This window comes from Neoarius graeffei, chromosome 6 (assembly GCF_027579695.1).
Source record: "Neoarius graeffei isolate fNeoGra1 chromosome 6, fNeoGra1.pri, whole genome shotgun sequence".
Classification (NCBI taxonomy): Eukaryota; Metazoa; Chordata; class Actinopteri; order Siluriformes; family Ariidae; genus Neoarius; species Neoarius graeffei.
This window is the reverse complement of record NC_083574.1, coordinates 67,029,745-67,054,047: the sequence shown is the minus strand read 5'-3', so window position 1 is coordinate 67,054,047 and position 24,303 is coordinate 67,029,745. Positions and strand designations below refer to the sequence as shown.

Genomic DNA, 24,303 nt, shown 5'->3' with positions numbered 1-24,303 from the left:
TGCCCAATCAAGCACATAAATGTATTCTCTGGGGGCAAGCTAGCAACTAAAACTGAATTCTAACTATACAGCAAACTTACTTCTCGTAAGAAATTATTTTACTAGGTTGTAGCCTTAATATCCTTAGATGTTGTCTTTGCACTGTTATAAAGTTGGAAAATTTGTTACCTTTGTAGGGGTCTAACTTTTCTTTTTCTGCTGGTTTACTGTCTGTGTTTGACATATTAGTCTCCTCTGAAGGCTCCTCCTTAGGTTTGTGCATTTCCACTGTGGTTTTACGGCGACCTAACAAAGGTGAACGTTTTTCCATGTGCTGTGCTTGTTGGCCACTTTGAAGTTGCAAAAAAGCAGCTCTCCGTGCCTGGCTGGGTGACATGTATGGGTTGTCTCTTTTGCTTTGGGTGTCTGAGACTTCATCTTCAGACTTTGTTTTGGCAAGGTAGATTTTTCTGCGAGCCCCAGATGCTAGCTCTTCTGGGGTAGCAGAGGGGATAAGAGTCAGGCTGTCTCGCCGTTTCATCTTGGGGCTGTTCTCACAGGATAGAATGGATGTGGGTGTGCTGCCTCCACTATCTTCTCCTTTCCTCTCACTTCCATCCCCTAATATGGTGACAGTAGATCCCTGAGTTTCCAAGTTAGGGTTATTCTTTGCCATAAGCCTACGTAAACTGGCTGGGCTGAGTGGGGGGAGTGTTGGTCCAACAGGTGTTGTTAGGCCAAGTTTCTCCATAGCAGGTTTATCCTTTTGGAACTTGTCAGCGTCAGGTTCCACTTTTGATTCTTTGTCTGGACAGACATTAGTGTCACAGGTAATGGTATTCTGAAGTGCTTTTGGTGATAATGCTGAGGAGACATCAGAGCTCAGTTGAGTCTCCACCAAGTTCCTGCTCTCAGTTCCTTCTTTTTGCAATGCAGCCTTCTCAAATACTTGGTATGCATTATGATTGGCTCCACTGTCAAAATGTCCCACCACCTCTCTGACAGTCAAAGACTCTGGTACAATTTCCTTTTTTATACTGTTTTCTGTACTGCCTTCTACATGTGTTGTGGGGATAAATGAAGATGAATCGGCTTGCATTTTAAGAGCTGTGCTGTCTGAGTGAACTGTATCATGAAAGACAGGTTTTCTATTTTCTTTGCCCTGTCCTTCGAAGGGTGTAATATCATCGGCACATGCTATGCTGATTAAAGGGATACTATTGCTGTCATTTCCTCTATTCCAACCACTATTGACATTGTATGGTTCTTCTCCATCACCCATTTGAGCTTCTAAACTTTCTGGTTTAACATCTCTGGTTCTCTGGTCTGATGGAAACCAGTTAACATTCTTTTCATGCTGAGGAGGTGTAACATCTAGAGGCTCTGCAATTATCATCACTCTGTCATCTCTGGTATTTCTGTTTGGAGCTCTTGAGGCAATGTCAATTAGCTCCTCTGAAGAAGGTTCATTATCTCTATGTATAAGTGCATCATCATGATAGATAACTCTCTCAGGTTCTGATAACAGAGTATCTATTCTAGGGGCACTGAAAAGTTCCTCATGTTTAACTTTTTCTGGGACTGTAACCTTGATTTCTGGAGTAAATGGCATAGCTCTCATCTTTGCTACATTCTTGATGACTGTTTCCCGTGTGTCAGGAAGGATTATGATTGGAGAGACAACAGATTGGTCCCTAGACTCAATCATGTGCCTTTCTGGTTGTACTTTTGTATATATCTTTGTTTTTTCTACTACACTTAAATGAGTCTCTCGCCCCTCAATTTCTGGTTGCTTTTTAAATTTAGACATTTCTGTACCCTGCTCAGACATAAAATTTGTGCTTTCTTCTTTGCTATCACCTCTCTGCTCCATTTCATTATCTATCTTTTTCTCTTGAATTTCATCTTGCTTCTCTTCCATTTTTTCAAAACCATCAGCTTTCTTTGTTTCAGTGTTATCCTTATTTCCAACACTACTTATAGTTTCCACCTTACTTGTATCATGTCCAACAGATCCTGTTGCAAACCCTTGCACATTTTTCATAAAGCTATTAAGAACCAAAGTAGAATTTCTATTTTGTGTAATGTTACTCTCCATTATACAAGACTCTCTTTGACCCACATCAAATACTGGGGTTGATTTATCTTGAGAAATGGCATTGTATTGTTGTCCCCTCTCATATATAGAAAGAGTTAATCTTTCTGTAACATAAGTGTCTGTCTCAGACTTCTTTGTGGAATCTGTTGATTCTGCTTTTGTCACATCCATCTTGTCTTTGCTTCCTTGATTGAGGTTACATTCTGCAATTTTCTCATCCACCCTAATACCATCCTCATCCACCCTAATGCCCAGGAGAGTTGCTTGACCATCTGGCATTGAAATTTGAGTCTCGGGACAGCTTTCCAAGTCTGTCCTGTGTAGTTGTGGCATGGAGGCTGTTGAAATCACTGTGAAGTCTGTAGTATCATCTTGTTCCTTCAGAGTTTGCATTTCTCCACCATCTTCCTTTTTTTGATCAGTGGGAGCAGTGCATTCTTGCCCAGCAGTCTCATGATGCACCTGAACCATCTGCTCATCATTGTTGGGTTCTGTATGGTCATCTGAAGCCTTAAGGCATAAAGACACAGTTGGTCATGGCCATGCAAACACTCACATGCACCCCAAACCAAGTATGCTTTTCATGCCCCAATAAACCTAATCTGGCTAGCCAAATGTTCGAAAACAAAATTGACTTGTGGACCATAATAAGGCATGTAGTGATAATAATTATGAGTATTATTAGGCTGTGTAATCTTAATTTAATCTTAATGTAATTGTGTTGTTCAGACAGCAGAGGGTGCAATAATGTAAAGTAGCTGGAAATGCATCGTGATACAAATTTATGATGATTCGGATTGATGAAATAAATGAATCACAATTATTATCAGGCTGCGTAATCTCTTAGTTTATCCTAGTGGTAATTGTGTTGTTTGGACAACAGAGCATGTAATAACAAAGTAGCTGGAAAGGCATGTGACTTCATCCTGGGTTAAAGTAACAGCTCTAATGCTGCAAAAAGGCAAAAAACACATCTAAAATGGGAAAGACACAGAGATTTAACAAGAAATCAGAGCTCTCTTTTTACAGGCTGCCGAAAGCTAAAGAAAGGAGAAAAAATTGGAAGTAGAGGTAAATGTTCATAACTTTTCTCATCTCATCTCATTATCTCTAGCCGCTTTATCCTGTTCTACAGGGTCGCAGGCAAGCTGGAGCCTATCCCAGCTGACTACGGGCGAAAGGCGGGGTACACCCTGGACAAGTCGCCAGGTCATCACAGGGCTGACACATAGACACAGACAACCATTCACATTCACGCCTACGGTCAATTTAGAGTCACCAGTTAACCTAACCTGCATGTCTTTGGACTGTGGTGGAAACCGGAGCACCCGGAGGAAACCCACGCGGACATGGGGAGAACATGCAAACTCCGCACAGAAAGGCCCTCGCCGGCCACGGGGCTCGAACCCAGGACCTTCTTGCTGTGAGGCGACAGCGCTAACCACTACACCACCGTGCCGCCCTTCATAACTTTTATCTTTTTAATAAAAGGAATATTTTAGTTAATAGGCTATTATATTTTACTCCAAACTTTACAAAAGTGGGTAAATTATTGTTCGTTATTAAGAAAGTTAAACCAAAGTTTTTTTGTTTTGTTTTTTTAAATTTAGCAAAAATAATAAGTTGATAAAGAATAGGAAAATAAATGCTGCAGTTCTTTTTGGTAATAAAATTCGCTTTTTTTTTTTCCAAAGATATGGTGGGAAAATCAAACTGTGAAACCAATACTGTGATTCGAATCGTGAATTGGGTGAATCATTACATGCCTAAAATTATGTGATTGCATAATACTATTGCTATCTGATTTTTATATAAAATTTTATTTTGTGTTGTGAAGCAACATATTATAATTTTAATAAAGTACAAACCCAACTTTTTTCACATTCATAATTCAGAATTTTGGATTTTGAACTAAATTCACAGTCTCAAAAATGAACTAGTTCATATTCATGTCGTCTTTTTTTTTTTAATGAGCTTCTCTGAGCTATGTCAGTAGAACATCTGCCTACCTGTCTATCCCCAGCCTCCAATCATTGCCACTTCCCAAACTAGGCTAAACGAATTACTGTATAACACTATAGAATACTCTGAGATTACAATAAAGATCCCAGAAAAACAAATATGAGTATATGTTTTACCACTTAATGTATCAAGCAGGACAACACGAAACAGGGTTTTTTTTTTTTTTTTACAAGTTGGCAAAAAAAAAACTTTGGTGCATTACTGCCACCTTCTGGTACGGACCTTCTGGTGCATGAGTGCCCTTCACTCTCACCAGAGTGAACAATGCTCACATTAATGTTCATTAGTTGAAAATTGATTCATTCAGTTCACCAAAAATATGAGCATGTTCAATGAATGGCACTCATTTAGTATGTTCATGCACAACATTGGCCTCTGCCACATAATCAAGACAATGATTAATTTACTCAAACAGGTATAAGGCATAAAGTAGAGATATGCACAAAAGTTGAAAAGCATATTCAGGGCCAGAATCTGAAACCATGTGCTAAAGTTTCTTCCGTTTATTCATCCATTATCCTGCTATACTTTTTTTGTTCCTTTTCTTCCATTCACTTGAATGGGATTTAAATAACTGATTCATTCAATTCAAGCTAATTTGTAGGTATATTGCTAATGACAACCTTCCATCCATCGATCCATTATCTGTAGCCACTTATCCTGTTCTACAGGATCGCAGGCAAACTGGAGCCTATCCGAGCTGACTATGGGTGAGAGGCAGGGTACACTCTGGACAAGTCGCCAGGTTATCGCAGGGCTGACACAGAGACAAACAACCATTCACACCTACGGTCAATTTAGAGCTACCAATTAGCCTAACCTGCATGTCTTTGGACTATGGGGGAAACCAGAGCACCCAGATGAAACCCACGCAGACACGGGGAGAACATGCAAACTCCACACGGAAAGACCCTCACCGGCTGCTGGGCTCGAACCCAGGACCTTCTTGCTGTAAGGCGGCAGTGCTAATCACTACACCACTGTGCCACCCTAATGACAACCTGGTCGCTTAAAAATTAATTAATTAAATTAATTAATTAAAAACACCATGCTCAGCCAATCAGCTGTCAGAAGGCTAATTCTTGTGAAGTACTGGGGTTGATTTATCTTGAGAAATGGCAATGCACTGTTGTCTCCTCTCATATATAGAAGGACTTTCTGTAAAACTGGGGTAATAGGTCCTTCTAGCTACCCACAAAAAATGTTGCATTGTCATTCAAATTAGCTCAAATTTTTTAAATGCAAATAAAATGTGTACAGAAAAACCCCCAAAGAGAAACATCATCATGACTTAATTGCCAAAAATAAATATCTCTGTGAACTGTAATTTCTCCAAACCCCAAAATAATCATCCTGCCTGTTAATTTCCCCAAAACTTAAAATTAATACTCTCGTGATCTTTAATTACCCCATGCCTGTCAGGGTGCAGGCACTTACGGATGCAGGCATAGGGAAGAGCAGGAGAAGCAAACTGGAGACAAAGCCAAAACAGTAGATGAGAATCATGGTCAGAGAAATGTGCAGGGGTCAGTTGATTGGCAAACGGAATATCGAAGGTGAGACTAAGAGACGAGGCCAGGGAAAATGTAAACCAAGGTCTAGTAGCGAACTGGCAGGCAGAAAGTAAATGGCTTGGTAATGACAGGAGATGAACATTGAAAGATACTTCGCACTAACTGTGAGTGAGAGTGGTGTTTAAGTAGAGGAGCTGATTATGAAGGAAATGAGTGACAGGTGTAATTAATAAGCTGGAGACAGAGGGCACTGTGGTTCTTGGGAAGTGTAGTTCATGGTGGCCATGTTTGGAGGCTTTTTCGAGCTTACGCTCTCAATGCTGTTACTGACAGAACTCCCCAAGGAGCTCCCTCTAGGAGCTATACTCTTTCTTGGATGCCCTCTCCCTTTTGGTGCAGGCTTGCTGGGGTGCTCACTGTGGAATTCCTGGATCAGGAAAGGGTCCAGAATATCCTTAGAGCATACCCAACTTCACTCCTCAGGTCCGTAGCCTTCCCAATCTACCAGATATTCCAGTTGTCCTTGTCTACATCTGGAGTTCAGGATCTTGTTTACCTGGTAGATGGGTTCCCTTTCTATATCTGGGGGGGGGGGCCCTCTTGGGTGGGAGTGTTCTCAGATAATGGACCTTGGATGGCTGGCTTCAGACATGAGACATGAAATGTGGGTGCTATTTGGCTGTGAGGTGGGAGCTCTAGTATGTATGAAACCTTGTTGATGCGACGGAGGACTTTGTATGGACCAATATAACGTGCTTGAAGTTTCTTGCAAGTGTTGGTTTTTTCAGATCCCTAGTGGAGACCCACACCCGATCTCCTGGAGAGTATTCCGGGTTCTTATGCCAGTGTTTCTCAGCATATTGTTTATACTTGGAGTTGACTATTTCAATTCTTTGGTGGACATCCTCCCATATCTGTTGGCTCCATGTGAACCAGTTTTTGACTGCTTGTACTTAGACAAGTGCATCATCCCATGGAAACGGGGGGTTGGTAGCCGAGTATGCACTGAAATGGGGTTAGTTGCGTTGCTGAGTGCTTGAGTGAATTTTGTGCATACTCGGCCCATGGAAGGAATCATGCCCAGTCCCCCTGGCTCCACATGCAGAATACCCGTAGGAAGCACCCTACTTCCTGGTTGGCCCATTTGACCTGGCCGTTGGATTGTGGGTGATAACCGGAGGTGAGACTCACCGAGATTCCGAATAACTCCATGAAGCAAGACCAGAGTAGTGAGATGAACTGAGGCCCTTGGTCACTGATAAAGTCTTCAGGGATGCCAAAATATCTGAACATGTGCTGGAAGATGAGTTCGGTGGTCTGGAAGGCTGTAGGAATACCAGGTAATGGGATGAGACTGAGGGCTTTGGAAAATCTGTTGATGATGACCAGGATGGTTATGTTGCCTTGGGAAGGAAGTGGATCGGTGATGAAATCGATGGCCAGGTGGGACCAGGGTCTTTGGGGTACCAGGAAAGGGGCATAATTTTCCAGCGGGTGGAGTTCACGGTACCTTGGCTTGCACACACTCTGAACATGAGGACACCAAGTGGTTAATCTCTGTTACCATGTCCTCCCACCAGTGTTTACAGTGGTGCTTGAAAGTTTGTGAACCCTTTAGAATTTTCTATATTTCTGCATAAATATGACCTAAAACATCATCAGATTTTCACACAAGGCCTAAAAGTAGATAAAGAGAACCCAGTTAAACAAATGAGACAAAAAATATTGTACTTGGTCATTTATTTATTGAGGAAAATGATCCAATATTACATATCTGTGAGTGGCAAAAGTATGTGAACCTCTAGGATTAGCAGTTAATTTGAAGGTGAAATTATTCAGGTGTTTTCAGTCAATGGGATGACAATCAGGTGTAAGTGGACATCCTGTTTTATTTAGAGAACAGGGATCTATCAAAGTTTGATCTTCACAGCACGTTTGTGGAAGTGTATCATGGCACAAACAAAGGAGATTTCTGAGGACCTCAGAAAAAGCATTGTTGATGCTCATCAGACTGGAAAAGGTTACAAAACCATCTCTAAAGAGCTTGGACTCCACCAAACCACAGTCAGACAGATTGTGTACAAATGGAGGAAATTCAAGACCATTGTTACCCTCCCCAGGAGTGGTCTACCAACAAAGATCACTCCAAGAGCAAGGCGTGTAATAGTCGGCAAGGTCATAAAGGACAACAGGGTAACTTCTAAGCAACTGAAGGCCTCTCTCACATTGACTAATGTTAATGTCCATGAGTCCACCATCAGCAGAACACTGAACAACAATGGTGTGCATGGCAGGGTTGCAAGGAGAAAGCCACTGCTCTCCAAAAAGAACACTGCTGCTCGTCTGCAGTTTGCTCAAGATCACATGGACAAGCCAGAAAGCTATTGGAAAAATGTTTTGTGGACGGATGAGACCAAAATATAACTTTTTGGTTTAAATGAGAAGTGTTATGTTTGGAGAAAGGAAAACACTGCATTCCAGCATAAGAACCTTATCCCTTCTGTGAAACCTGGTGGTGGTAGTATCACGGTTTGGGCCTGTTTTGCTGCATCTGGGCCAGGATGGCTTGCCATCATTGATGGAACAATGAATTCTGAATTAAACCAGTGAATTTGAAAGGAAAATGTCAGGATATCTGTCCATGAACTGAATCTCAAGAGAAGGTGGGTCATGCAACAAGACAATGACCCTAAGCACACAAGTCATTCTACCAAAGAATGGTTAAAGAAGAATAAAGCTAATGTTTTGGAATGGCCAAGTCAAAATCCTGACCTTAATCCGATCGAAATGTTGTGGAATGACCTGAAGCGAGCAGTTCATGTGAGGAAACCCACCAACATCCCAGAGTTGAAGCTGTTCTGTACAGAGGAATGGGCTAAAATTCCTCCAAGCCGGTGTGGAGAACTGATCAACAGTTACCAGAAACATGTAGTCACAGTTATTGCTGCACAAGGGGGTCACACCAGATACTGAAAGCAAAGGTTCACATACTTTTGCCACTCACAGATCTGTAATATTGGATAATTTTCCTCAATAAATAAATGACCAAGTATAATATTTGTGTCTCATTTGTTTGGAGGTGTCCAAGATTGTGACTCCTTTATTTCCTTGTCCAAATCCCATGTGATGGCCTGAACAAAACATTTAGGCATTAGGATGGGGTATGGTTCTGAGTCGTGTGGAGAGGTGCTGTGAATTCTGAATAGTGTGTCTGCCTTAGTGTTCTTGGTGCTGGGATGGAAGGATATTGTGAAATTAAAATGTGTGAAGAACAGTGCCAATTTTGCTTGACGTGGGTTGAGATGTCTAGCCTTCTTGAGGTATTCAAGGTTCTTATGATCAGTTAAGATAACAAAGGGATGTGTGGCTCCCTCCAGCCAATGTCTCCATTCTTCCAGGGCTAACTTAATTGTTAGTAATTCTCTGTCGCCAATGTCATAGTTCCTCTCCATGGGTGTGAGCTTTTTTGAAAAGGAACACCACTGGGTGCAGCTTGGGCTTCTCCCCAAATCGTTGAGAAAGCACGCCTCCTACTCCAGTCTTGGATGCGTCCATTTCTATTACAAATGGTTTGGCGTGATCAAAATGCTAAAGTATGGGGGCCATAGTAAAAGCTGCCTTAAGTTTCTTGAAGGCTTCCTCTGCTGCTGGATTCCACTGGAGGTGCCAGGGTCCGTTCTATAGGATAGAGGTTAGTGGTGCAGCGATGGTGCTAAAGCTCCTAATGATGCAATGATAGAAATTGGTGAAGCCCAGAAAACGCTGTAGTTCCTTGACAGAGGCAGGAATGGGCCAGGACATGACGGCTGATACTTTGGACTAATCCATACTGACTCCCTCAGTGCTGATAATACAGGGAGCTGCAAAAGTAGGTATACAGTAAGGATTATACGTGAACAACAGCAGTAGGATGACTTCTACTTTCAGCAGGATGGGGCGCCACCACACTTTGCACTTAATGTGCATCCACTACTTGACAAAGAATTTCCCAACAGGTGGATTGGACGTCGGGGAGCTGTTGACTGGCCACCATGTTCGCTGGATCTCACCCGTATGGACTTATTTTTCTGGGGATGTGTAAAAGATAGGATTTTCACACGCAAGCCACATTCTGTTGATGCCATGATTCAGTTTATATGGGAGGCTTGCCAGGAAATTGATGCTGATAAAGACCTTTGTGCCGGAGTGTGCATGGGTGTCCACACTCAACTAGTGGAGTGTGTGAATGCCAGGGGCAAACAGTTTGAACATTTGAGGGATTAATATGTTTATTACTGATATGTTATTATTGATATGTTTGTATAATCAATAAAATAACATTGTGTGAACGTTTTGTTTTCATTACTGTATACCTACTTTTGCAGCCCCCTGTATACCCCAGAAAGAAAATCTGATGTACATGGAATTCATACTTTTTGGCCTTCACATACAGGTGGTTTTTGAGAAGGTGGGAGAGTACCACTCTGACATGTCTAAGATGACTTTCCTTGTCTGGGGAGTAGATCAGGATTTCATCGATGTAGGCAATGACATATCTCCCCAACATGTCTCGGAGCACATCATTTATCAAACACTGGAAGATGCTTGGTGCCAAAGAAAGGCCATACGGCATTTCCTGGTACTCAAAATGGCCGGCAGTGGTACTGAAGGCCGTCTTCTACCCATCCCCTTCTCTGATTCGGATTAGATTGTAAGCACTGCATAAGTCTAGTTTGGAGATTTTTGCAGCATGTAGTTGGTCAAGGGCTGAGGAAACCACTGGAAGGGGATAGGGGTATTTCACAGTGATTTGGTTGAGGCCCCTATAATCAATGCATGGTCAAAGACCTCCGCCCTTCTTCTCCACAAAGAAGATGTCAGCCAATGCAGGTAAAGTGGAAGGTCGGATGTACCCATGGTTCAAAGCTTCTTGTACATACTCTTCCATGGCAGCTTGCTCGGTCTGGGACAGTGGATAGATGCAGTTGCGTGGTGGAGTGGTACCTAGGAGGAGATTGATGGCACAGTAATATGTGCGATGAGGATGTAGGCCACAAGCCTTACACTTACTGAAGACTTACTTTAAGTCCATATAGTATTCAGGAGTGTTGTCCAGTGAATCAGGCTGGGGACTTTCCACGGATGTGGAAGAGAGGGTCAGTTGGGGACGAAGTAGGCAATTTTGGAAACAAGTTGGTGACCACAATAGACTGTTCTTATGCTACCAGGAAATTAATGGGTCATGTAGTTGAAGCCATGGATAGCCCAGAATAATGTACATGGTGTGCCATGGATGCGACCAGTAGTGAGATGAGTTCAGAGTGGAGAGGTATCATCTGAATATGAAGTGAAGACATGCAAGTGGTGATGAGTCCATCCCCTATGGGACCTCTGTCAATGGTCTTGAGGCTAAATGGTCTCAGCAGTATGTTAGTGAGCAGAATGAACTTCTGGACGATTGAACGGTCAATGAAATTCCCCTCTGCCCCAGAGTCAACAAATGCAGAGAGCACATGTGTTGATGAAGATAGCTTCAACAAGACTGGCATTTTAAATGACTGTTTTAGGAGGTAGCAGGAGACTAACCAAGCTGGACAAGGTTTCAGCAGAACTGGTGCAAGGTGGATGAATGGGGCACTTGGAAATGAGATGATTGGGATAACCACAGTAAAAACATAAGCCTTTGCATTTTCTTCTTTCTCTCTCGGAGCATTTTAAATGAGCCTGAGATATCTCCATTAGTGTGGGCATGTTGGTGGTAGGATTTAGCATGGCAGCATTTTGTAAAGATGGTCAACTGTTGATTAGATGGTCCAGATGGATGGCTAGATTGATGAGAGAATCCAGAGTTAAATGTTCATCTCAACACGCTAGTTCAATCCACACTTCCAGGTGTAAACCCTGGCTAAAAACCGCTTTCAAAGCTGGCTCATTTCAACTGCTGCCTGCAGCAAGGGTTCAGAGGTCCAGTGCATATTCTGCAACTCTTCTCTTACCCTGCTTGATGGTCAGCAGACTTTCTCCGACTTCGATGCCCTCTGGTTCATGATCGAAAACTTCTCATCTCATCTCATTATCTCTAGCCGCTTTATCCTTCTACAGGGTCGCAGGCAAGCTGGAGCCTATCCCAGCTGACTACGGGCGAAAGGCGGGGTACACCCTGGACAAGTCGCCAGGTCATCACAGGGCTGACACATAGACACAGACAACCATTCACACTCACATTCACACCTACGGTCAATTTAGAGTCACCAGTCAACCTAACCTGCATGTCTTTGGACTGTGGGGGAAACCAGAGCACCCGGAGGAAACCCACGCGGACACGGGGAGAACATGCAAACTCCACACAGAAAGGCCCTCGCCGGCCCCGGGGCTCGAACCCAGGACCTTCTTGTTGTGAGGCGACAGCGCTAACCACTACACCACCGTGCCGCCAATCGAAAACTTGTTTGAATAATTCTAGGAAACGGTCCTAAGAGATTGTATGCTTACTGCCGCACTCCTAAACAGCACTCACCCATTGCAGAGCTTTTCCAGTCAACAGTGAGAAAAAACTTGGCGATTTTCTGTTCCTCAGATATGCCCATGAGTGATGAGAAATACAAGGAGCACTGGACCAGAAATCCCTTACAACTGGCAGCTTCGCCGGCATATTTCTTGTGTAGCAGGAGAAGCTTATGGCCCTTTTCCACTACCCTTTTTCAGCTCACTTCAGCCCGACACGGCTCGCGTTTCGACTACCTTAGAGTAGCACGACTCAGCTCGCTTCAGCCTTACTCAGCACCCAAAACTTGCACGGTTTTGGAGTAGGGCTGAAGCGAGCCAAACCGAGCCGAGTGGGGCTAGGGGCGTGAGGAGACACTCCCCTGTGCACTGATTGGTGAGGAGGAGTGTCCTCACATGCCCACACATGCCCCGCGAGCACGCTGGGATCGGTAAACACTGTAAACCCAGAAGAAGAAGAATTACGAATTACGAGAATTTCTGAAGCCTTATGCGCCTCGCCTCATCTATACGCTCTTGCCAGTATCTGTTGGCGTTGTCGGTGACAACAAGCCACAGCACCAAGACCAGCAACACTAACGACTCCATGTCCTCCATGTTTATTGTTTACTATCCGGGTCATGAGACTACCGCTTAAAAGATCACTGATGTCACTGTTTGCGCCGCCTAACGACATCACGTGATGTCCACCCACTTTCGCTAACTCCACCCAATGTGTCCACCCACTTCCAGCCAGCACGGTTCAGCGCGGTTGTAGTCGAAATGCAACTCCAACAGCCCCGCTCAGCTCGACTCAGCCCAACTCAGCACGGCACGGCTCAGCCCAACTCAGCCGCATTGGTAGTGGAAAAGCGGCATTAGTGGAGCTCGTGGAGGACTCGGGGCATGTTAGGAGTAGCCTGGGCCCGCCCATCCTAAGTGTGAGGCAACACGGGGGCCTGTTGCGAACTTAGTCTGGCAAGGCAAGCTATCTCCAGCTCTTCCAAGCTCCCGAAAAATCAGGAGCCAATCAACTTTGAGCATCTCCAACGGCCCTGGGTAGAGGCGTGTTCAAGGCAGTGATGTAGTAGAACTGCGACCGGAAGCCATAGATTGTTTACAGAATCTATGCCGGAAGCGCTTCATTCACTAGAAACATTACAAACATGGAGCAGTGGCAAGCCTTTGACACAGCAGTAGATGCTGTATTGAAAGCATTCAACGGGAAGTTCTCATTGAAAACGGAGCAAAGAGCAGCCCTGGAGGTATTTATCTTCTTCCTGTTACTCAAGCAGTTTCCGTCGCGTCACATACATCAGAGGAAAGAGTGATGTGATTGGTTTAAGCTTCGTCACAGCCTTTTCTGGCTTCGACCAGTAGCAAACTGAGGCATTTCAGGGAGGCGGGTCAACCACGCGCTTTGGGAAACAGTTGGGCTTAATATCTTTGCCAGACCAATGCTCGCAGAGCTTTGAAGTTGCGTTAGCCAGACTATGTTAGGAGGGCCTGCAACATCACAGCAGCAAGCTGCACCATCCTGGTGTTGAGGTCATTGAGCATCTGCTGGTGTTCTCCTAAGAGACATCCTTGAGCTTTCAGAGCAGTCTGTTTTGCCTCCTCTGCTGCATCCATTGATGGCGAAGTATCCTGTCATGGTGCAGGCACTTATGGATGCAGGCGCAGAGGAGAGCAAAAGAAGCAAACTGTAGACAAAGCCAAAATAGTAGACAAGAATTGTGGTCAGAGAAATGGGCAGGGGTCGCTCGATCGGCAAACGGAATATTGAAGGCAAGACTAAGAGACGAGGTCAGGGAAAATGTAAACCAAGGTCGAGTTGTGAACTGGCAGGCAGAAAGTAAACAGCTTGGTAATGACAGGAGATGAACACTGGACAATACTTCGCACTGACTGTGAGTGAGAGTGGTGTTTAAGTAGAGGAGCTGACTCCAGAGGAAATGAGTGACAGGTGTAATTAATAAGCTGGAGACAGAGGGTGCTATGGTTCTTGGGAAGTGTAGTTCATGGTGACCATATTTGGAGGCTGTTTCGAGCTTACGCTCTCAATGCTGTTACTGACAATGCCCAAATTTAAATACTACCTGATTGCTTAATACCCCAAACCCAGAAAATAAATATTCCTCAATGACCTCTAACTGACCCAAACCTAAATATAAATACCACCCTCACTGCCGCTAATTGCCCTAATGTCCCAAATAAATAACATTATGAATTAATTCCCTCCCCAAAAAAATACCAATCTTCCTCAGTGCTTTTAAAGGCCATGTGACTATTTAAACTAACTTAACTGGAGAGCAACTATCATCTTTGCTACATAGCAAAGCTCTAGCAACATATTAGGAACCTGCTTAAGCTGTGCAATTCAGCTGCATTTTCTTGAATAAATGCACTTTTATAGTAGTTAGTATAGTATAATTATTAAGTGGTTGCACAACACGCAATGATTTTGTTATCTGATTTATTAGGATTATGCAATGCGCAACACTATTGTTATCCAATGTACAATCCAAATCAGAAAAAGTTGGGACGGTATGTTGAAATTTAAATTAAAACTGAGATCAGTGATTTGTGAATAATCTTTGACTTGTATTGTACTCAAAACAATACAACAACACATTATTTGATGTTTTACCTCATGAATTTCATTGTTTTTTAAAACAAACACATTTGAAATTTGATTCTTACAACACATTTCAAAAAAGTTGGGACAGTAAAGCGTTTACCACCTTTATGTTGCCATGCCTTGTCACAATGCTTAAAAGATGTCTAGAAACAGATATTTTGAAGATTCCAATGTTAAAAATGCCAATGTTAAAGCATTTCAGGTGTTATTTTGTTCCATTCTTCCTGCAAACTGGTCTGCAACAGTACAGGATCATTATTGTCATATTTTTCATTTCAAAATTCACCATACATTTTCTATTGGGGCAAAGAGGACAAGCACCCTCTTCTTCTGCAGCCATGCCTTTGTAATGTGTGCAGAATATGGTTTTGGGGTGCAAGTGGAGGAATGATGCATAACTTGCGGATACCATCTCGCCAGGCTCAGTGGGCATCATATAAGCCTCATCAAGTCTGATCACCTCACACCTCAAAGCCAAATCCTCCTCTGTCAGTAATTGACAGGTGCACCCTGGATAGCCTGGCCTTACGGCTGGGTGAACAGACAGGGCTCTGGCAAAAAATTCTGTCTTCCTAACACGGCCGTGGGATGTTAGGAAGTGATGTTGCTTTCCAAATACACAACCTATTCCACTGCATCTGAGTCACCTCCGGTCATCTTGCAATGCTTGACACCAGATTCAGGTGATGAGGAGGAAAGGGTTCAGTAGTTGTGGTGCAACAACTACATCACCTTAAACAAACCTGTGCACAGGAACTGGTGGTTGGAGAATCCAGCGGCGATGGGAGATTAGTGAAATGAAAAGTACTGGATAGTACTGCCAGTTGTAATCAAGAACCTGCACGTTGGTGGTCTGGAACTGAAGGTCACTCTGTTACACCAACCATCTCCTGGTAGCCCACCTCAAACTCCTAATGTAACCATTGAGGGCACACCCCTCAACTCCGTACAGAAGTTTTGCTATTTGGGCAGCATATTCTCAAGCAGCACCATGGCAGATGATGAAATCTCTCAACGCATCTTAAAGGCAAGTTCAGCATTTGGCAGGCTAACCCACTGGCTATAGAAAGAACATGGAGTCTGCTTGCACAATAAAACTCAGGTTTACCAAACAGTTGTTCTTACATCACTTCTCTATGAATGTGAGACCTGGACTTTATATCGCCACTATATAAAACAGCTCAAGCCCTTCCATCTGCACTGCCTACACTCAATCTGTAACATCAAATGGCAAGACAGAATACCAAATACTGAAGTACTGAACAGATGTGTGATCCCAAGTATTGAGAACATGTTTGTAAAAGCTCAGCTATGATGGGTGGGACATGTGGTGCTTATGGATGACAACTGGATGCAAAAGATGGTATTTTGTAGCCAATTTAGCAGTAGCAGCAGAAATACAGGGAAACCCATGCTGAGGTACAAGGACACACTGAAGCAAAGAAAAAAATAATCAAGAAATGCAAGCTAGTGCCAAGTAATCTACAAACCATGGCCTTGCATCAAACTAACTGGAGGCTCATATGCCATGATGCAGCAGAATCCTTTGAGGAGCAGAGATGCAGGGAGGTCCAGGAAAGGCACGCCCATCACAAAGCCCACAGCTTACTGCCCCCGTCCACTCTTGAGTTCACCTGCAGTACTTGCAACCTGGTATGCAAATCCAGGATTGGCCTACTTTCACATATGAGGCAACACCACTTAAGAAATGAGGACCAACGGCAACCTACAAACAAACAATTTTGCCACGGGGGGGCCCATGGCCACCCCTATAAATTTGCTGTCCCCCCAAGCCCTCTTTGGCTAGACCAGTCACATAAGCATAATTATTTATTTATTGAAGTCCTTGAGTCAGGCGACACGGTGGTGTAGTGGTTAGCGCTGTCGCCTCACAGCAAGAAGGTCCGGGTTCAAGCCCCTTTGCCAGCAAGGGCCTTTCTGTGTGGAGTTTGCATGTTCTCCCCATGTCCGCGTGAGTTTCCTCCGGGTGCTCCTGTTTCCCCCACAGTCCAAAGACATGCAGGTTAGGTTAACTGGTGACTCTAAATTGACCGTAGGTGTGAATGTGAGTGTGAATGGTTGTCTGTGTCTATGTGTCAGCCCTGTGATGACCTGATGACTTGTCCAGGGTGTACCCCGCCTTTCGCCCATAGTCAGCTGGGATAGGCTCCAGCTTGCCTGCGACCCTGTAGAACAGGATAAAGCGGCTAGAGATAATGAGATGAGATGAGAAGTCCTTGAGCCAGACATTTGCCTCCTGATCTGCTGTATGGAGGTGACTAAACCTCTTTTTAGTCTTTGAAGAGAGAAAAGGGCAAGCTTCAGTGATGCGTTCAAATGCAGACCTGCTTTTAACCATCCATTACTCACCCTCTGATCCCCCTCCCCCTGGCCTGCTGCTGCAGGTGCACTCACTCACTGACACTCACTGACAGCAGCAGCAGCCAAGCTCAGACCATGTATCTGGTCACTGCAGAGTTGAGAGACCACTAGACTGCTAACATATTGTCATAAAATATGTAAAAGAAGGTTGGGGCATGTATTCAGAAAACTCTGGTGGCTAACTTGACCGGCTGTAGTATTTTGGACAGTGTTGAATTAAGTTACCCATCTAACTAACTGGCTGAGTAATATCTAACTAATGTTAGGTGGGAGGGTGGTATAGCGTTAGCTTACTAGCTATGATTAGTCCTGTACTGTGCTATGTAAATTTGAAGACAATGAAAAAAAAGTCCACAGGCATTTCTTCTTACTTTAAGGTGAAACACAGCCAACAGGGGAGCAGCAGAAGGATCGTATGGAGGATTGCAATTGCATTACCTGTGAGCAATGCATTGTGTGAGTGCAGTTTCTCAGTGCTAAAGTTAATCAAGCCTGTCTTGAGAAATACAATGAGTTATGAGCAATTGAGCAATTTGGGGGTGTTGTGTGTAGTCAAGAAGGGCTGGAGCCATAAATTTTCATTTTGTGGATATGTTTGCCAAAAGACACAATGACAGGTGAATAAAGCTACTATATTGAAAATAATGTGGCCTGAAAGCAAGTATAGGTTGTGAGTAGGCTATAGTAAAATGTACACTGGCCATGATGATGCTTTGTTTTATTTTTCATTGGTTTTTTTTTTTGTGTGTGTGTGTGTGTGTGTGTGTGTGTGTGTGTGTGTGTGTGTGTGTGTGTGTTTCCAAAAGTACACAGCAACAACCAAATAAAGCTATATTTAAAATAGTTGGAGGCCTCTGTGTGATGATTTTAAACTTGAGAAGGCTTGGTTCCAGTAAATGTTTTGTTTCTTACAATCAATGCCCCACTTTAAATTAAATATGTATATTTGTCTTTTTAAGGAAAATGACAACTAGCCTATTTGAAGAACAATTAATCGCCTAACACATGTCTATATAGACACATAATACATTAAAACAGGATTATTGTGGAACTCAAAATGTGAACCGTTTTGGTATTAGTCCATGCATGTCACATAAATACCGTAGATGTAATCATGTAATATTAACTGTAAAATAAGAAATTGGAGTATCAGTAGGCAATTCCCTAACTCTTATATTGCCATAGTTTTCAAATAGCCCATATATGACAAGAATTCCTGAAATTCTGTCATGGCTTTTGGTTTTGGTGTGCCACCCCAAGATTTTCAATGGCCCCAATCTGGCCACCTCTTTGAAAAATTTCTGGAGGCGTCCCTGCCTACAAACTGCTAACACCCTCATCTTTCGACCACAACGGGGGAGTCCGAGTATGTAAAACAAACTGCTCATCTGTCAAAAGCATCATCAAGTATCAACTTCAATGGATGGGGTACCTTGTCCATACGGAGGACCATAGAATCCCTAAACAGCTATTCTATGGTGAACTAGCTTGTGGTGAGTGTAGAGTCAGAAGGCCCAGAAAGTGCTATAAAGAGTCTGCGAAAGATTCTCTCAAGAAATGAGGCATCGTTGCCTGTGATCTTGAGCTGAAAGCAGAAAACTGTCCACTGTGGAGAGCCACCATCCAAAAGGGGGTATCCACTTTCAAAAAAATAGAACATACCAGATAAAATCAAGCCCGCCTAAGGAGAAAGGCACCAGAAACAACTGACACCACCTTCAGATGCAACATCTGCTCAAGGCTGTGTGCATCAATTGCTGGCCTTGCCGCCCACACTTGCGCGATCCACCAGTAGTCGTTGTTGAATTACGACATGACATCCATCATCAGAATATGGTTTTGCGCTGTCTTGTTTAAATATCTGTGGAAAAGATGTCATGAATGCAGCATAAGTTGCACCAAAAACTGAATGTACTTTTCTGAATTAATGCTGCCAATCACAGAAGCGCAAGTTACCTTTACCATGGGCATTGATACAACCCCATACCATGACAAACCCTGACTTTGGAACTTGCTGTTAGCAATTTGGAATACTGATTTGTCTGATCATAATACACTTTTCCACTGTGTTATGGTCCATCCCAGATGCCTCCGAGCCTAGATAAGTCTATGGTGCTTCTGTACAAAGTTAACATAAGGCTTTCTTTTTACACAATAAAGTTTTAACTGGCATTTGTGGATGTAACTCTGTATTTTAGTGCTTGACAAAGGTTTGCCAAAATAATCCCAAACCCATGTGGTTATATCAGCTATAGTTGAATAATGGTTGTTGATGTAGTGCCATCTGAGGAATTAGAGCTTACGTGTTAAGCTTAGGCTTGCGCCCTTGCCCTTTATGCACTGAAATTCCTCTGAATTCCTTTGTTTAATAATATTATTCACTGTAGAGGGTGAAATGTCAAAATTCCATTTTATACTTCCTTAAGGAACATTGTCTTTAAACATTTCAATCATCCTTGGCATATCTCTGCTCCTCAAAGGCGAAGGCCTCTCCTGGACACTGCTTTTGTACCAAATCATGATTACAATCACCTGTTGACATCACCTGTTTCAAATCAGATCATTATTGAATCATTTTACCTCAATTACTAGCCCTAAATAGTCCCTGCCCCAGCTTTTTTTTTTTTTTTTTTGTATGTGTTTTAGGGCTGAGATGCAGGAATGAATGTATATTAACAACTGAAATGAAGTTGACCAGACAAACATGAAATACTGTATCTTGGGTTCTTAGTGTTTGCAAATAAATACAAGTCAAAGTAAATAAATCACTGCTTTCTTTTTTTTTTTAATTTGAATTTAATTTTTTCTGATTTGGGGTTGTAATAAATATTGTCTTTTTTGTGTATATTTGGATTGAACTATTGGTTCTTGTAAAATAGATAACATTAAGATCTGCATAGTGAGATAATACCAAAATCACACACATCGACAATCAGACCTCAGAAACAAGTATCGACTTAACTGCTACTCGGACAGTTGCCTGGGAGTTGCAAATGTCTCATTTATGCACAATTATCATCATGCACCATTCTCACCATGAAGCCATGGTGGAAGCCATGGCCTAATGGTTAGATAAGCAGCTTTGGGTCCAAAAGGTCACTGGTTTGATTCTCTGGACCAGCAGGAATGACTTGAGTAAAGCCCCTTACCCCCAATTGCTCTCTAGGCTGCTCTGGGCATGTTCTATGTCGCTTTGTATAAGAGCGAGTAATGTAATGTAAACAGATTAAGTTCATGGTGCTCAAGTTTGCAGGTTTAAAAAGAAAGAAAGCACAACTTTATTCATCACACACTTGTGAAACTCCTCTCTGCATTTAACCCATCTGAAGCAGTGAATACACACATGCACGTGAGCAATAAGCACACACACATACCCAGAGCAGTGGGCAGCCATGCTAACAGCGCCCAGGGAGCAGTTGGGAGTTAGCCGCCTCGCTCAAGGGCACCTCAGCCCAAGGCCATCCTATATTAACCTAACCACATGTCTTTGGACTGTGGGGGAAAACGGAGCACCCGGAGGAAACCCACGCAGACATGGGGAGAACATGCAAACTCCACACAGAAAGGCCCCCGCCAGCCTCGAACCCAGAACCTCCTTGCTGTGAGGTGACCATGCTAACCACTTACACCACCATGCCACCCAGGGGTCCATAGATTGAGATGTTAGAACAGCATAACTAGTCAAACAGTAGCAACCAATATTCAAAGAGAATGTAAAATAAAATCTTACAACAAACCACATCATTTTTTATGATTAGACCTTAGAAGAGTGTCATTTATCAAAATGTATTATGATTATTGCTTACTTACTTACTTATATTTTTATTTTGAACATGTATAAAAAAATGTATGTAAATATTTGTACATACAAAAGAAAGAACACGTGAAAGTGACAAAAAAAAATTAATAAATAAAATACATAAAGAGCTCAGACATTACAATACACCGCACATTGTTCGAAAAAGGAGTGGGAAGAAGTACAATACTTTTTTTAATTTCCCACCCCTTTTTAACTACCCCGAAATCCAAACTTCATTAATACACCTAAAAAAATATATACCATATATACACTTCATGAATATCTATATAATTACAAAAATAGATATATACTACACACCATATATATATATACACACTTCCTAAACATCTATATAAATATTTAATTACAAAATAAATATATACTACATTCCATATATACACTTCACAAATATCTATATAAATATATAATTACAAAAATATATATATACTATATACCATATATACACTTCATAAATATCTATATAAATATATAATTACAAAAATAAATATCTACTACATACCTATCCCTGTAAATATGAATATATAAACTATCCCCATAAATAAATACATACCATATACAACCCCGATTCCAAAAAAGTTGGGACAAAGTACAAATTGTAAATAAAAACGGAATGCAATGATGTGGAAGTTTCAAAATTCCATATTTTATTCGGAATAGAACATAGATGACATATCAAATGTTTAAACTGAGAAAATGTATCATTTGAAGAGAAAAACTGGGTGATTTTAAATTTCATGACAACAACACATCTCAAAAAAGTTGGGACAAGGCCATGTTTACCACTGTGAGACATCCCCTTTTCTCTTTACAACAGTCTGTAAACGTCTGGGGACTGAGGAGACAAGTTGCTCAAGTTTAGGGATAGGAATGTTAACCCATTCTTGTCTAATGTAGGATTCTAGTTGCTCAACTGTCTTAGGTCTTTTTTGTCATATCTTCCGTTTTATGACGTTCCAAATGTTTTCTATGGGTGAAAGATCTGGACTGCAGGCTGGCCAGTTCAGTACCCGGACCCATCTTCTATGCAGCCATGATGCTGTAATTGATGCAGTATGTGGTTTGGCATTGTCATGTTGGAAAATGCAAGGTCTTCCCTGAAAGAGACGTCATCTGGATGGGAGCATATGTTGCTCTAGAACCTGGATATACCTTTCAGCATTGATGGTGTCTTTCCAGATGTGTAAGCTGCCCATGCCACACGCACTAATGCAACCCCATACCATCAGAGATGCAGGCTTCTGAACTGAGCACTGATAACAACTTGGGTCGTCCTTCTCCTCTTTAGTCCGAATGACACGGCATCCCTGATTTCCATAAAGAACTTCAAATTTTGATTCGTCTGACCACAGAACAGTTTTCCACTTTGCCACAGTCCATTTTAAATGAGCCTTGGCCCAGAGAAGATGTCTGCGCTTCTGGATCATGTTTAGATACGGCTTCTTCTTTGAACTCTAGAGTTTTAGCTGGCAACGGCGGATGGCACGGTGAATTGTGTTCACAGATAATGTTCTCTGGAAATATTCCTGAGCCCATTTTGTGATTTCCAATACAGAAGCATGCCTGTATGTGATGCAGTGCCGTCTAAGGGCCCGAAGATCACGGGCACCCAGTATGGTTTTCCGGCCTTGACCCTTACGCACAGAGATTCTTCCAGATTCACTGAATCTTTTGATGATATTATGCACTGTAGATGATGATATGTTCAAACTCTTTGCAATTTTACACTGTCAAACTCCTTTCTGATATTGCTCCACTATTTGTCGGCGCAGAATTAGGGCGATTGGTGATCCTCTTCCCATCTTTACTTCTGAGAGCCGCTGCCACTCCAAGATGCTCTTTTTATACCCAGTCATGTTAATGACCTATTGCCAATTGACCTAATGAGTTGCAATTTGGTCCTCCAGCTGTTCCTTTTTTGTACCTTTAACTTTTCCAGCCTCTTATTGCCCCTGTCCCAACTTTTTTGAGATGTGTTGCTGTCATGAAATTTCAAATGAGCCAATATTTGGCATGAAATTTCAAAATGTCTCACTTTCGACATTTGATATGTTGTCTATGTTCTATTATGAATACAATATCAGATTTTGAGATTTGTAAATTATTGCATTCCATTTTTATTTACAATTTGTACTTTGTCCCAACTTTTTTGGAATCGGGGTTGTATACCATATACTAAGTTAGTTCTAATATAACAATCAACTCTATTCTATTTATCCCTCATCATCCTCCATTGACATACTTCCTCTTCTATATACTTGTTTAAAAAATTTTTTTGTACCTTCTTTTAAACAGATTTATATTTGCACTTTGTTTTATTTTTATCTCCAGTCTGTTCCATAAAGTCACCCCATAGCTCGATACGCACATGTTTTTCATATTTGTTTGAACCTTTGTTTTTTTTTAATTTAGGTCTCCCCTTAGATTATATCCCCCCTCTCTCTCACTAAACATTCCTTGTATATTTTTTGGCAATAGATTGGGAGGGAGACAAGTGTAAAATGGCCTTTAACACTGCCATAGGTCACTACAAGTACCTCGTAGTCCCCTTCGGCATGACCAACGCTCCCGCAGTCTTCCAGGCACTCGTGAATGATGTCTTAAGGGACTATATCAACATCTTCATTTTCATGTATCTGGATGACATCCTGATCTCCCGCTCCCTGGAAGAACATCGGGGTCACATCCGGCAGATCCTCCAGTGCCTGTTAGAGAATAAGCTGTTTGTCAAGGTGGAAAAAAGTGAGTTCCACCAGAGCTCTGTCTCATTTCTGGGGTTCATCATCTCCCCAGCGAGGATCCAGATGGACCCCCTCAAGCTTGAGGCAGTCACTGACTGGCCCACCCCATCCTCACGGCGAGAGCTCCAGTGTTTCCTGGGATCCGCTAATTTCTACAGGTGCTTCATCCGTGACTTCAGCACAGTGGCTGGACCTCTAACGGTGTTGACCTCAATCAAGAGCCCGTTCAAGTGGGAGGAGGAAGCAGAGAAAGCCTTCTCCATGCTCAAACGCAAGTTCACCACAGCACCCATCCTCACCATACCCGACCCGGCCAAGCAGTTCATTGTGGAGGCCGACGCTTCTGAGTCCAGGGTTGGAGCCGTTCTCTCCCAGAGGGACAATGACAGCAAGGTCCACCCCTGCTCCTTCTTCTCTCGCCGGCTGTCCCCTGCTGAGCGGAACTATGACATTGGCAACAGAGAGCTGTTGGCCTTCAAGCTGGCCTTGGAGGAGTGGAGACACTGGCTCGAGGGGTCGGATCTCCCCTTCATTGTCTGGATCAACCACAAAAATCTAGAATACCTCAAGTCCGCCAAACGTCTCAACTCACATCAAGCCCGATGGTCTCTCTTCTTCTCCCGATTCCGGTTTACGCTCTCCTACCG

At 42.7% G+C, this 24,303-nt stretch overlaps 1 protein-coding gene across 5 annotated transcripts in view; it reads right to left on the bottom strand.

Annotated features, from left to right (window-relative positions):
- Positions 1-24,303, bottom strand: part of alpk3a (alpha-kinase 3a) — a 247,404-nt gene that overhangs the window by 147,900 nt on the left and 75,201 nt on the right. For all 5 annotated transcript variants that reach the window (XM_060924006.1, XM_060924004.1, XM_060924005.1 and 2 more), the window contains one exon: positions 169-2,587. In XM_060924006.1, the coding sequence (XP_060779989.1) occupies positions 169-2,587 (2,419 nt within the window). The remainder of the gene's footprint in view (positions 1-168; positions 2,588-24,303) is intronic.